General features: G+C 41.2%; 1 protein-coding gene across 4 annotated transcripts; it reads left to right on the top strand.

Moving 5' to 3' along the window:
- The first annotated feature begins 209 nt into the window (after window positions 1–209).
- Window positions 210–10,076, top strand: RBBP7 (RB binding protein 7, chromatin remodeling factor). 4 transcript variants are annotated; one of them, XM_021532348.4, is made up of 12 exons: window positions 210–410; window positions 661–805; window positions 2,592–2,734; window positions 3,187–3,360; window positions 3,671–3,786; window positions 4,319–4,479; window positions 5,380–5,506; window positions 5,596–5,673; window positions 6,223–6,299; window positions 7,196–7,253; window positions 7,768–7,878; window positions 8,679–9,229. In XM_021532348.4, the coding sequence occupies exons 1-12, from the start codon at window positions 395–397 to the stop codon at window positions 8,745–8,747; spliced, it is 1,275 nt and encodes a 424-aa protein (XP_021388023.1). In that variant the 5' UTR covers window positions 210–394; the 3' UTR covers window positions 8,748–9,229. The 4 variants fall into 4 exon arrangements, 2 of the variants coding, with proteins under 2 accessions (XP_021388023.1, XP_085441251.1); XR_014956732.1 differs by lacking the exon at window positions 8,679–9,229 and adding an exon at window positions 9,933–10,048 and having other exon boundaries at window positions 243–410; window positions 7,196–7,269; XR_014956730.1 differs by having other exon boundaries at window positions 243–410; window positions 7,196–7,269; window positions 8,679–8,857.
- Window positions 10,077–14,373: the final 4,297 nt, after the last annotated feature.

Raw genomic sequence — 14,373 nt, 5'->3', positions numbered from 1 at the left:
GGCCCCGCCTCACCTTCCCCGGCCCCGCCTCGCCATCCCCGGCCCCGCCTCCCCCGGCCCCGCCTCACCTCTCCCGGCCCCGCCTCACCTCTCCCGGCCCCGCCTCACCTCTCCCGGCCCCGCCTCGCCATCCCCGGCCCCGCCTCGCCTTCCCCGGCCCCGCCTCGCCTTCCCCGGCCCCGCCTTCCCCGGCCCCGCCTCGCCTCTCCCGGCCCCGCCTCGCCTCTCCCGGCCCCGCCTGGCCCGGCAGCCTTTTGGGGGCCGGGGGCCGTCCCCGCGGCACCTCGCCCTGTTCTCCCTCCTGCCCGCGCTCCCTCCCTGCTTTCCCCTTTTCCTGTCTCCTCCGTTTCTTCCTGCCCCCTGCGCTGCCTCCCGGCGCCGCCTCCCGCCCGACATGGCGAGCACGGACGGTAGGAGCCCCCTCCCTCCCCTGTCCCCGGCCGGGTGAGGTGTGGGGTGTGTGAGCCCGGGGATGGCGGAGCTGGGGCGCTCCGGGATTCCTCCCCGAGCAGCTTCCGCGGGAGGTGGCAGCGGGGATGGCCGGCTGCAGTTTTCGTCCCGCCGGCCGCCCCCGATGGCCCTGCGGGACCCCCACTCCTGTCCCGCCCCGGTAGAGCCCCGGCCCCCTCCACCCTCAGTTCATCCCTTCCCTTCCTGCAGTGCTGGAGGACACGGTGGAGGAGCGTGTCATCAGCGAGGAGTACAAGATCTGGAAGAAAAACACGCCCTTCTTGTACGACCTGGTGATGACCCACGCCCTGGAGTGGCCCAGCCTCACGGTGCAGTGGCTGCCTGATGTCAGCAGGTGAGAGACGGGAAGGTGCCGGGGAGGCGCTCGGCTCCTTTCCCGTCAACCGTGTGTGCTGAGTACCTTGAGGATAAAAACCATGCAAGACGAGAGCAATTTGGGTTACAGTTCTCTTTGTTATCTCGTAGCGCTTTATTTTGCTTGCAGGAAAAAGGTTACAAGTTGATATTTTGCCGAAGTCTAGATTAGCCTAGCAGAAGGTGTTGTGAGATGTGAACACAGAAATCTTTCTCAATTTATTTCTAAATAAGAGATCTTGTGTTCCTCTAGTGTTAATTATGATCGAGAAATCTATATATTAAATCAGCTCATTCTTAAAGACTGATTTTCTGCATGTGCACTAATATATACTGTTCTGTCCAAGGTATAGTATTAATAGTGCAGTATAAGCTTGATATCTTTTAAGTCTGGACTTACTTAAGAGACTATGCTAAAACTTGTTCTTTGCATCCTGGTTTTGTCCTTGGTTCATTGTTGAATTCACATGTTCAAATTTCCCATTCTTCCACATACCCCTGAAAAAATTGTAGTCTCAGTTTCATTTCTTAAAGAAGAATGAAGCTGGGGATAGAATCTGTTCATGTGCCAACTGCTACAGAACTTAAATTGTTGCAGTAACAACTCAGGGTTCCACTGAGGTGGTGGACAAGGACTGGTGTAATGTGGAATTAGGTTGATTTAAAAATACCTTGTGTGTAAGCTTAATGCAGTTATCAGAAGATGGTCTCTTTGTTCTGTAAAGTTCCACTTCACATATGGGATGTTTTACATGTTGGTTAGGTGATCACTTCATTTGGTGTACCAAAGTGTTTGGGGATGATGTTGAGAGATATGAGCCAAATAGTCATGGCGTGGAGAAAATGCAGTGGGGATTTGAGGGTGTGGAGCCCTTATGAGGAACACTTCTGCTTGCCTCGTATTTTGCAGATTGGCTTAATATTCAGTTTAAAACCTGGTATTTCCAATTATCCACTGTCAAAATATGTAAGCAATTTAAGGCAAGGACTGCCTCTTTGTATGGCATCTGACATGATGGGACACCTGTTCCTGATGCAAGTAAGTGCATGTGCATTGTGTTTCTTGTGTGGTTTGGTATTTTTTCCCTCCCCTCTACATTTAGAAGTGGTGTAGTAATACCTGTGGTAGTTTATGATTACCAAAATTATTCTGGGTTGTTTGGATTTGGGAAACATAATTAGTTTGTTGCATTCAAGAATGCAGAGGTTGCTTGGTTTTTACTGCTCAGATTTGTCCTTTCAGAGATAAATGGCACCATCCATCCAGCTGTTCACTTTTAACTAAATGTTGCATTCAACCACCAGTAGAGAAATTTGGTTCTAGTTCAGATAGCTGGTTAAAGCTCCTAATAGAAGTAACTAAAGTAGGTTGTCACTTGTCTCTTCAGGATTTATGTTTTATGGAAAGGAGTATTGATTGTTTCCTAAATCAATACTCTGAGACTCCAGGGAAATTAGACCAAAGTAGGTCTTGGTGTCTCCTTTAACTGCTGTGCAGACTCTTAACTGTGCCTTTCAAGTCACAGTGGCAATGTTAATGCCTTGTATTGTCACTCGAGCCTTGCTGGTTGTGTCTTTGGTTTGCTCATGGCAGAGTCCAGTTTGCTTTAATACACAAGTCTTTGCAGCAGAGGGGAGGATCTCTTGGGGAGTGTCTCTTTTCTAGCTCCCTGAAGAGGTTTGCATCTTTAGAGTTATTGATGCAAGCTACAGAACTTCTGGAACTGAGCACATAATTTTATTCCAACATTTATTATTCTAAACAGGCCAGAAGGAAAGGATTATGCTCTGCACTGGCTGATTTTGGGAACACACACTTCTGATGAGCAGAACCACCTGGTTGTTGCCAGAGTCCAGATTCCCAACAATGATCAGTTTGATGCTTTGAAGTCTGACAGTGAGAAAGGAGGTGGGTATGCAGCATTCTTAGGTTCTGTTTGAGCAGTATCATTACTGCTTTCAATTGTTCTAATAATGATATTCTAAGTTTATGTGAAATACAAAAGTGGACAAATACCAGTCCACACTAATTCTAGACAACTAAAAATAAGAAACTTTTTGTTTCAGAAGAGCTTAGTTAACATTCATATGCAATTCCTACTAGAATTTCTACCAGCTCTCAGTTGTGGTAAAAACTGGTACACATCTACCTTAAGTTAAAACTAAAGCTCTGAAAGAAGATTCTAAATATCAGAAGTGTTAAAGCTATTGTGTTACATGGTGTGAGTCTTTCCTAGTCTTTGCTTGTGTTTAATAAGGTGCTACCACTGTTTCTTAGAGTAGGGAAGATGCTGTGGAATGCTGTTTCAGTAGTCTTAAAATAATGGATGGGATAAACTGACATTTTTCTGACAACTGTAGAATATGGTGGCTTCGGATCTGTGACTGGCAAAATTGAGATGGAGATTAAAATTAACCATGAGGGTGAAGTGAACCGTGCCCGTTACATGCCACAGAATCCCTGCATCATTGCAACAAAAACACCCTCTGCTGATGTGCTGGTGTTTGACTACACTAAACATCCTTCAAAACCAGGTGGGTCAGACTCCTTGGAGCTAAGAAAAGTGCCTTTTGCCAAAGAGGGGTAAACTCGTGTTTAACTGTGACTGGGAGAGAGTTGCTGGGCTCTGGGACCTAAAGGAGAAAGCCCATATCTTCAGTGACTTCTAACTTCCTGGTTGTCCTCACTTTCATCAATGAACCTTGGTAGAAGCAGCACTCTCTGGAGAGGTTCATGTATGAAATATAATTATTTCAACAGAAACAAAGTTCTCTGGTGATAATGATGCTTCTGTGGATTGATGTGCAAGGGCATGCTAAATGAAAGGAATTTTCTGTCTTTCAGACCCAAGTGGGGAGTGTAATCCTGACCTTAGATTAAGAGGACACCAGAAGGAAGGCTATGGCTTATCATGGAACTCAAATTTGAGTGGGCATCTTCTCAGTGCATCAGATGATCATGTAAAAACCACATCTTTACCCCTGTAAAAAAAGCCCAACTCCTAATTTATGCTGTAGTAGAAAATTTAAGAAAATCTGTCCTGGTGCAAAGCTCTCAGATATTATAATTACATTTCTAAAGCCTCTCAGTTGTCTTTAAGCTGTCATTAACCACAAGTTCTTTTTAAGGTTCTTGATGTAAGCAGAATGTTTTTATAGTTGTCTCTTGGAAAAAACCCTTTAAACTGGATTGGGTCAAGACCATAAATTAGTAAGACTCTCAAAGATCAATAATTAATAGCTTGTAAATTTATTTGTGAACTTCAAAAGTGTAAATTGCTTTTGTGACCTTCTAAATAATCCTTGAGACTTGAACTTGCAGAAGACTGATTGATAACTTAGCTCTCATTTATGGCATAGTAAGTGTTCTTTTTCAAAAGCAAAGAACTGCTTCAAGCGTGTTGTCTCTTTATATGTAGAGTGTGATTGATTATTTATTTGAAAGATGCTACAATCAGAGTCTGCATTTCAATAGAATGTGGCTTATTTACAGACGGTGTGTTTATGGGATGTAAATGCTGGACCCAAAGAGGGCAAGATTGTCGATGCAAAAGCCATCTTTACTGGGCACTCTGCAGTAGTGGAAGACGTGGCATGGCACCTGCTCCATGAGTCTCTGTTTGGATCTGTGGCAGATGATCAGAAGCTTATGATGTGAGTTAGAGATTTTTGGGTAGGGCCTGCTGTGTCCTGATGATGCCTTTTTTCAACCTAGAAATAAAACAAAACACACTTTTGAGATAATCTTAGTATGGTAGGTAATATAAAAGTGGATCTTTATTGGAGGCCTCCAGGGCAATTATGGAAGAATGTCCACAAAAGCCCATCCCCCATGGGGGTGCATACAGTTTTATAAGTTTGTCAATTACACTAATTTACTAAAAAAGCACTAATTAGGAGGACAAGTGCTGATGCAATTACCCTCCAGGTCAAACCTTTTCTCTGGAGCACCTCCCTTGGTACTGGCTGTACTTTGTTTATGAAAATATGTCTCTATGAGCTGTTTTCAACCTTGGTAGCCAGGGAGAACCAAGATAGGACAGGGGCCCTTGGAATATGTTTTGTCTTTCTGCCTAGGGAAAGGGCATGGAAAACTAATCACTAATACAATAAGCTACAAATATATGTGTAAAAAATACAGAGAATATATAAAAGAAAAAAAAGTAAAACCAAAATAGTATCACTGCCACTGGACCTAATCTACAGCAGTTGGGATTAAAAAAAGGTCTGAATTTTGGAGTGATTTCATGTAGCTCTTTATGGCAATCAGCTACAGTGATGGTGCAGATTCACTGAAATTTACATTCCATTTAATGTGTTCACATCACTTGAAAATAAGATGTAACTGATATGTATGTCAGCTTCATAGTGCATGCTGTTTATGTACAACAGACACAAAATACTGAAGGTTTTGGAATGAAAGCAGTAACTTCAGAGTTGAGTTTAATAATAAAAGCTGTAGTGAAAAAGAACTTCCTATAAAAACTTAAGTTTGTTTGCTTTCCCTCTTTCCTCCCTGCCCCCAACCCTTCCCCAAACCCTCCACTGCCACAGCTGGGACACAAGATCTAACACCACATCCAAGCCGAGTCACTCAGTGGATGCTCACACAGCCGAGGTCAACTGTCTGTCCTTCAATCCTTACAGCGAGTTCATTCTGGCAACTGGCTCTGCTGACAAGGTTTTCACGTGTGTATACTTTACATTCCTGTGTAGTGCAGATGAAAGCCTTTATAGTAAAACCAATTTCTTGTTGCTTGCATCTCCCAGACGGTGGCTCTGTGGGATCTTCGAAACTTAAAGCTGAAACTCCATTCTTTTGAGTCTCATAAGGATGAGATTTTTCAGGTGGGTAAACTATTTACAAGCTGTAGAAAAAACCCAAGGGTACTGACTTGGACAAGAGCATGTAGATTTATCTTCTTGCAATGCAAATAAGTCTGTTGAACCAAAATTCACTGTGTTGTTTGACAATTACAATCTGTACTGTGTAGTTTATTTCTGCCTTTCCCTACTTGACTTTGAAGCAAGTAGACAACAACTTACTGCTAAAAAGATAATGGGTGTCACAAGTACCTTAAGTAGAAGGTTTCTCTAAAATAATGTGCTGTAGAGAGGATTTGGATTCAAACCTAATTTTGTGAACTTTGCCTATTTAATTAGGTGCAAGTAACAGTGATTTTTAGACAAATTTCATGAAATATGATAAATCTGTAATAGTGAAATAATGTCTGTTCAGTATGAGATACCTCAAGCAATTTGTTTGAGCTACTGGATATCCTCTGTGCTGGAAGAAACTGATTTACAGAGTATCAAATTAATGGCCAGGGTGCTGGTTATTCAGGATATGCTTTAGAAATCAGTAACTGCTCCACTGAAGTTGTTTCCTTTCAATAGGTTTACTGGTCTCCTCATAACGAAACCATTCTTGCTTCAAGTGGTAGTGATCGGCGCCTTAACATATGGGATCTAAGGTGAGGAACAATTCCTTCCTGTTAGTGTATGTGAACAGATGGTTAAAAAGAGGCCTGCATTATTTGGCAGGTTTGATTTGTGCTGTTCTCTAGCTTTCCTTCCTTACCTCAGGCCTGGTCTTTTGGGTATTATTAATAAAAACAGCACAGTACATCTAAAGTTACTTCTCCATCAGGATTTCTTGCTAATAGCATTGTTTTCTGTTGTCCACTTGTTGCCTAGATACAAAAGACAAAACTTGCAACAGTGTTAAAGTGGTAGGATAAAAAGCTCTAATGAAAGCTTTCAGGTGCACAAATATGGCTATATGCGTATGTGTGACAAAGGACTTCTGCAGTTTTTAAAAGATTGATAAATTAGTTTATGTAGCAGGTACATCCAATAGGAGATCAATTGGCCCAGTAAAACATCCTTGCGTCTGCCCCTTTGGAGTTGGTCCAGGAGTTTCTTTCCCTATTTCTTGTTATGTCTCTCAGCTTCTGGTGAAAAATAAGATGTCTTTGTCAGAAATTTTGTTCTTAAGAATGAGACTAAAAGGAATTTCAGGAATGTGTTAGAAAGGTGTGGCCAATTATTCTAAAATGTGAGGGCAGGAAAAACACTAGAAATCATACAACTATATGTTTAAAATCTACAAAGCTACAAATATGAAAAAAGCTAAAAATCTTTAGGTGTCACATCAGTAAGTAATTTTTGCCTCCATGTACTTCACAAGTTAAGATTCCATTTCAGTAATGGCAGTGCCAGACAATTGATGTTTTATACCTAGTGCTTATATTTCACAGTGAGAAATACGAATTGCAAATGTGGGTAACAAAGGCCAGGAACTGTTCAGTTAAGCTGACAGAGAATGCAACTGTCATTTTAATGAAAAGTATGAACTATTTTCTTGCAGTAAAATTGGAGAAGAGCAGTCTGCAGAGGATGCAGAAGATGGACCTCCTGAGCTGCTGGTACCCTTTTGTTCAGGTTTCAGTCTGCTGACATGCTGTGTGGCAGGGAGAGGTTTTGTCACTGTGCTGCTAAAACTGCAGCTGTTCATAAATCTTTTCACCTCCCTGGTTTCCAGTCCATTGCTTTAATTTGCTGTAGACTTCCTCTCTTCATTTCTGAAGGTTTCCCCATTTCTTGTGTGACTCTGTAAGTACTCTTGGAGACAATCAGAATGAAATATGGCTGGATTTCACAGACCAGCCCTGTGTGAAGAGAGACCATTTTGAGGATGTCAGTTGTTGCTGTAATAATAGGAACTGTTATCTCAAATGCTGTCCCAGCAACTGCATTTGTGCATAAGTAGCAAATGGAAGCACTTGAACACACCTTCCTTATGTCTGTTGTGAATCTCTAGTAGCAGGTTTTTCTTTGGGTAGTTGTTAGCATGATTAATTTAACTTAAGAATCCTGGGTTTAAACAGATTTATCTAGAGTTGAAGTGGCTTACTGGAGCTTGTGGGGTTTCTTTAACAGTTTATTCATGGAGGACACACTGCCAAAATTTCAGACTTCAGCTGGAATCCTAATGAGCCTTGGGTAATCTGTTCTGTATCAGAGGACAACATAATGCAGATATGGCAGATGGTGAGTGTCACAACAGCTCTTGAGTTACTCTGAAGCTTGTTCTATAAATGAAACTGAAAAGGCTTGTTCTTCTTAAGTCTAGCTTGTGCCTTCAAGGACTGAAAGTTGTCTGTGCCACATACTTCTTGATCTAATCAAAAAGTTCAAGACTTTAAAAAGAAAACCAAGATAAAAACCACTTGAATAAAAGCAACTGCTAGTTAATTCTTGATTCCAAGTTCTAGGTTGGTACTAATTAACATTAAGATTTATTCTTAACAAAGCAGTGCAAACTTATATCCAGTATTAGCCAAGACTTACTCTTGCCCCCCACTGCCCCATATGTTGGCTGTAAAGCAGGAATGCCTTTTAAATCTCCTGTTCATATTACTTTACATTACAGGAAATAGATCAGCTGTCTTAGAAATGTGGCATAAAGTAATTTGGGAATAAATTGAGTTAAAAAACTCTTAACAGGCTTAAATGTGTGTCACATGCTTTTTTTAGTACCTGCTCTTGTTCTGTGTGTTTATACTGAAGTCAAAATAATTCCAAATAAAATGTTCATAACAGGGCTAATGGTTAAGTGGCTACTGCTTTTGCTGTTGAAATGGAGCAATGCATGAAGGCAGCTGTGAAAATGTAGCTAATGTGTATACATTTCTAAATTTGGCAGCCCTTTAAGAGCAGGGAGAAAATCACTTCAAGGAGGGAATGATGGCTGTGCCACCTTGGTGTTACTGAGGGTTTTTTCTATACAAAGTGTAGAAGATTGTTTAAAAACAATAGTGTGTATCACTTGTAATGTTCTGTGTCTTCAGGCAGAAAGCATTTACAGTGATGAAGAACCAGATATAACAGCAGCTGAACTGGAAGCTCAAGGAATGTAACTTCTTTAAGGAACTACTGGGAATTGCATAGTAATATAATTTGACTACTCTATACATAAAATAAAGACCCCCAAAAAAACCCACAAAATCAAACACCAAACCAAAACCAATCACTGGGCAGAAGCATTGCAACAAAACAAGAATATTCCTAATTGTATTAAGCAAAAAGCTTGTATAATCAAGTGTCATGGGATACCCTTGGTTCTCTAGACACTTTGAGCTGTATATTGTACAGCAATTAGCTTTAGAGAAAATAAGAATTACTTAATACCTATGTCTATGTTTTTAAATAAACTTAGTGTGTTCCTGTAAATAAAATGGTCAAATTCTCACTCTTCACACATAGAAACTGTATTAAGAAACCCCTTTATATTAATACATAAAAAGAGCTTTTCACTTTTACACATCACTTTTGGATTGGTTTTGCATAAATAAAATCTATTAAAAAAAGTACTTGGTGTGTTTAATGTCCACTCGCACAAGTTCAATATTTTGTTGCATTCTGTAATAGAATAGAATTTTAATTGCTGCCTGGTGCTAAAGTTACGTATTTTTTAGTTTATGACTTAGCCCAGAATTAAAAATCTGGGAAGATGAGAGTTGTCTTCATGCAAAAAAACCACTGGAATACGTAACTTGATTTCTTCATAAAGGGCATGGGGATAAGGAAGAGGTTTAGGGAATCCAGGGGGACAGCCAGTTGATCTCCTGTCAAGTTCAAGTACAAAGCTTGAGCAGAGTAAAATAACTTCTTTGTGTTTAAGTGATTAGTGGCTGGATTTTGTTGGTTTTGGTGGGTTTTATGTGTTAGTGTGTTGTGGGGGTGTTTGGGTGGTGGTAAAAGCACTGCCCTTTATAATTTTCTTAAGTACCAGGATGCCAGTGCACTCTCAGTGAATTGGTGTCACCTGTGTTTTTTATTTGAGGCAATTAAATAGCTGCCTAAGATACATCAGTGTCTGAACAAATAATAGACAAACACAGTTTGCTTCTAAACCTTGGATTTACTGAAAAGCTCAAGAATTTTGCCTGTACAGAAGCAAAATTTCTTCATAATTATCATGGACCTACAGACAGGTGATTATGTTGGGAGCTGTCAGGCAAATCTAAGTGGAGTTTATAGTTCTTAGCTACTTAAGACCATAATTAAATTAATTGCTGGCTGTCCTGATCTTTCTGCTCAAGCTGAAAAAAAAAAGAAGATGACAGCAGTGACTGATACTGAGAATGTGATACCTTGCTCCCCTCTCCACTGGAACTGTAAGAAGTTAGCAGGCCACTGGGCTCAAGCTGTGTAAGTAAGTGAAGCTGCCTGTGCTGGCTCTGGCTGGGAAGGAGTGCTTGTCCATCGAGCAGCGATGTGGTGCTGGGGCCTGTGGTGAGGATTTATGGCTGCAGCGGTGCTGGTAAGGCAGCTGTGCTTTGGCATTTGCTGGGCAGTGCTTGCAGGCTGTGGGGGGATGGGGCATGAGCTGGGGAGGAGACACAGCTGGGACAGCTGATCCCAACTGGCCAAAGGGATATTCCTTGCTGTAGGCCATGCTCAGCAATAAAATGGGTGGAGGAAGGTGAGGGGAACCTTTCGTGGTGACCATTGCTTGGATGGTGTCAGGGTACTGACCTGTGTCAGGGAGCAAGCAAGTGGTTAAATTCCCCCTCACCCACTTCTGAAACTCCTCCAGCTGTACCCAGGAGATTTTCTTCCTGTTCTCTCCCCCACCCTGCTGGGGAAGTGCAAGTGACAGCACATGATAAGCATTAAAAACTGAATTCGGACGTGGTTTATGGTCAGGCCCTACATTCTTTTGGCAATCATTCTGACACACACAGCTCTTTAAAAGCAGGAAATGAAGATGTAAATGGTCCAGCTTTCTGGAAAAACAGATCTACTTCCCTGAGAGCATGGTGGTGGCTCCTCTTGGTACAGATAGAGCAGTGCTCTGTGACATGACCCCTCCCTGCTGCTGGTCCTCTTCAGTGCTCACTTCAAGGAGACCTCCTGGCTGCTTGGCACCAACATGTAGAACACAGCTCATCTCTAGAATTGGTGATTCCAGCTTTGTGTGTGAAATACGCTTGGGGCTGTTCACTCCAGTCTTTTTACTGCCTCACTAACTGAATGGGAGAGGGAGAACTACACTGCTATTCTTGCTTTTATTATGCTACTTTTTCTTAATTCCCTGCCTGCTGTTACCAGGGCACCCCCTGCTTTGTAGTTACTGGGTCACCAAGCATGGGCTTGGCTCCTCACACCTATTTCAAAAATGGTTCCTATTAAAGTGATGCAGGTAGGTGCAAAAAAGCTTGAATAATCCTCTGGAAGGCTGAGATGCTGTTGGAGTTCAGCAGGCAGGTGACAAATGGACAGGATGTGCTGAACAGCATGAAGGGTCAAACCACTGCTTTATTGACTGTGCTTTGGTCCTGCTGGTGTTCTGGGTGTACAAACACTAAAATGCCATGCACAGGAAATGGAAATTAATGCATTCTCTAAATATGGGTTTGGTTTGCCAAGCCCTCTGCCATGCACAGGGACACTTTCCACTAGACCAGGTTGCTCCAAGCCCCATCCAAGCTGTCCCTGAACACTTCCACAGACGAGGCTGCAAGATAAGGCATCCACACCTTCTCTGGGCAACCTGTTACAGTACCTCACTACCCTCACAGTAAAGAATTTCTTCCCAATATCTAATCTAAATCTACCTTTTTCTTCCTAATATCTAATATAAATCTACCTTTTGGGGTTTAAACTCATTACTCATTATCACTCCATTCACTTGTGAAAAGCTCCTCTTTGACACCAACTGTGAAAACATTTGCCACTTCTCGATTTTCTTTACTGAAACGCTAAGAGCTCAGATCTGCAGGGATCACTGACTGGAGGTACCTTGAATGTCCCACAAAGCCCTACTTCCCTCTAGAGCACAGAGGAGCAGCCACCTGGGGACTAGAGAAGCAGTCAGTGCCTGCTGTCTTACAGCTGAAAGGATGGGGTAATTAACAAGGGAACAAAATAAGAACATAATTTCATTAACTATACCTACATTTCTAAGTACAGCAGTAAATCCAACCTCTGCATTGCTTTTCCCCATGTCTGAATTGTCCCTCTCCAAACATGCATTTACACAGCTTCCTTCAGCAGCAGCAATCTCACACCAATCTTTTTTAGGCAGCTCTAAGCCCAGGCCTAGAGCCAGTATTGAGTTAGGAAAGTCTACATCTTAATAGCTAAAAGTGTTTTGTTACAGACAATGCAGTGCTGGGACCGATATAGTTTTTAATTTGCAAGTAGTTTTTAAACTATTTTTTTAATGCCGAGTAGCATGCTTCTGAAATGTTGGAAGATCATCATATTGAATTGTATTTAGCTGAATGCCATACGATTTTGATTTTAAAAGCTGTTGCCTCCCACAGGAACGAGGTAGCTGCTTATGCACTGCTGTTTGGTACTAATAAATATAATGAAAGTTCAAGTTAAAAAAAAAATAGAAGTAATAGAACAGTCAACCTGAACAATGGCTCCAGCAAGATACTTATTTATTGCATTAGACAAGAGTTTCTTTAGCTGTACTTAAGGAGTGTACTTAGTTCAGTGTGTTATTCCTGCAGATTCATATGTGCTGGGAAAAGGAAGCACCATCCACTGGCCTTTCTTGTCAAGGGAACTGTGTACAGTTTTGAGACTTACCTTTTTTTTGTATTGGCTGTGTCCAGAACACCGGGTATTACAAAAACTATATAAGGCAATCTAAAGTACAAACTATCAGTTTACAGTGACCTCCTGAACACCAGTATGTATTTGAGGTAATTTTACAGTATTTTTTCTCTCCAAGGTTTTCAGCTGACACTAAAGAAATCTAAATTCTTTTGCCTTTGTATTGAAATACAGCACAAATGACAGTGAAACTATAAACTGTATTTTAAACCAGCTGTTTTATTTCAAGACATGTTTTCTGGAAGTTGAATGATAACAATCTTCAGCCAGACTCTTGTCAGATCACACCAGTACTTCTGGAGAACAGCAGCCCTGTGGCAGAGTGCTCTTTAACTGCTAATAAAGCCAAGGGCCACTATTATTGTGCATCACAAATTTTTGCTCCCACTCTTCCCTAAGAATGGGATGGTTTGCATCATCAACTCCTCTGAAGATAAACTTGACAGAAATATATGTGAGGAGCTGCAAGGCATTAAATGTAACTGATACTGAAATATTTTGGAAGACTGATAACCTATACAACAACAAACCTGAGAATTTTCTGCATTTTGCTTCAGTGTAGCAAAAAGCAAGTTCAGGATTTTCCTTTACTGTGTATGATGAATTCTATTTGCTTTTATTGTAAAATGCAAGACCCTTGAGAACATTAACTGTGTAATAGCAGGTAACTTTTGCTACATAGCCACAGCCATACTATACTTTATTGTCTTCCATGTGTAAGCAATGCCTCTTCACTTCAGCACTGAAACAGCTGAAGAAAGCTGTGTAAACTCTCTACAGGGAACAAGTATTTAAGTGAAACACCCAGTTTGACCTGCTGCTTTTTGGCCACTGAGATGTTTGGTGGTGTAGATTCTTGATAATTCTTCCAACATCAGCTTCTGTCTTCTGAATTTCAAACTCAAAGCTTCCCCCAGTTCAAGCAGAATCAAACATCTGTTATCCATATAATAGAATATTTTGAGAGTTCAACTATTCTTCCCCTTTAAAAGGCAATGGGTTGCTCTTTTAAAATATCAACAGTGCATAAAATCCATATTTGGGAGAAAAGGGTTAGGAAGACTCAGTAACCACCCAGCAGGAAACAGCAGATGCACAAACCCAGCAAAAGCTTTGATGAAAAGGATTTATAAAACAGGCAGCATGACCAAGATCAAATAGTTTTGTATGAATATAGGCATAAAGGGTAGAAACCAACCAGACGACACCAACAAATTACATGGATTAAATACAGTATCATCATGGACTTGGCAGAACTGAGGTAGATACTTTGATGCTTAACACCAGGATTTAAATCTGGTGGAAGTGATAGTGAACTACATCAATATGGATACTTCTCATATGGCTGTATTCAGATTAATTTTAAAAATGAGTGACTTAAATTCATTTCCTCAGCTTGAAATATCGTGAGATATAGCAGGGTATTTAAACTTGTAAAGGCTCTAAGAGGTTATTTTCTGGAAGGAGAGCTGTAAAAGCAGTGTTCTTGGCATAGTCTGGAAATACACAAAGGCCTGCTTCAAGTGTCCCAGACCATAAAACAAGTGCAGCCCAGATCCGAGTTCAAACAAGAAGTCCAAAACAACATGCAACCCCAAAGCTAAAAGATAACAAACAGTTTTAAAGGAAATTAAAGTCTTCATGGATACCACAGTATTCTTAAATTACTTAAAAGTTCAGGCTTGATGGGTGCCAGTCAGTAAGGTCTGTAAAAGCTAACACAGATGAGGCTGAGTTAGGCTGTTAGAAGGAAATACAACCTTCCTTCAAGAAGAAATAGCTAAACAAGAAGAAAAAGGTGAAATTATCAAAATTTAAATGTAAAACTTAACCCCCAATGAAACAAAGCCAGACAATAAAGGAACAAAAAGTATCTGTGAGGAGTGACTTTCTGAAGGCCTAAAACCAAGT

Source organism: Lonchura striata, chromosome 1 (assembly GCF_050655825.1).
Source record: "Lonchura striata isolate lonStrDom1 chromosome 1, ASM5065582v1, whole genome shotgun sequence".
NCBI lineage: Eukaryota > Metazoa > Chordata > Aves > Passeriformes > Estrildidae > Lonchura > Lonchura striata.
Note: the sequence above shows the minus strand (reverse complement) of the source record. Positions and strands in the feature narration are given on the sequence as shown.

What these genes read in the sequence shown, in the direction of transcription:
- RBBP7 (XM_021532348.4), top strand. An exon ending in CAACTGGCTCTGCTGACAAG is followed by an intron (nt 5,507 to 5,595) that starts GTTTTCACGTGT and finishes TGCATCTCCCAG; the next exon opens with ACGGTGGCTCTGTGGGATCT. An exon ending in TAATGCAGATATGGCAGATG is followed by an intron (nt 7,879 to 8,678) that starts GTGAGTGTCACA and finishes CTGTGTCTTCAG; the next exon opens with GCAGAAAGCATTTACAGTGA.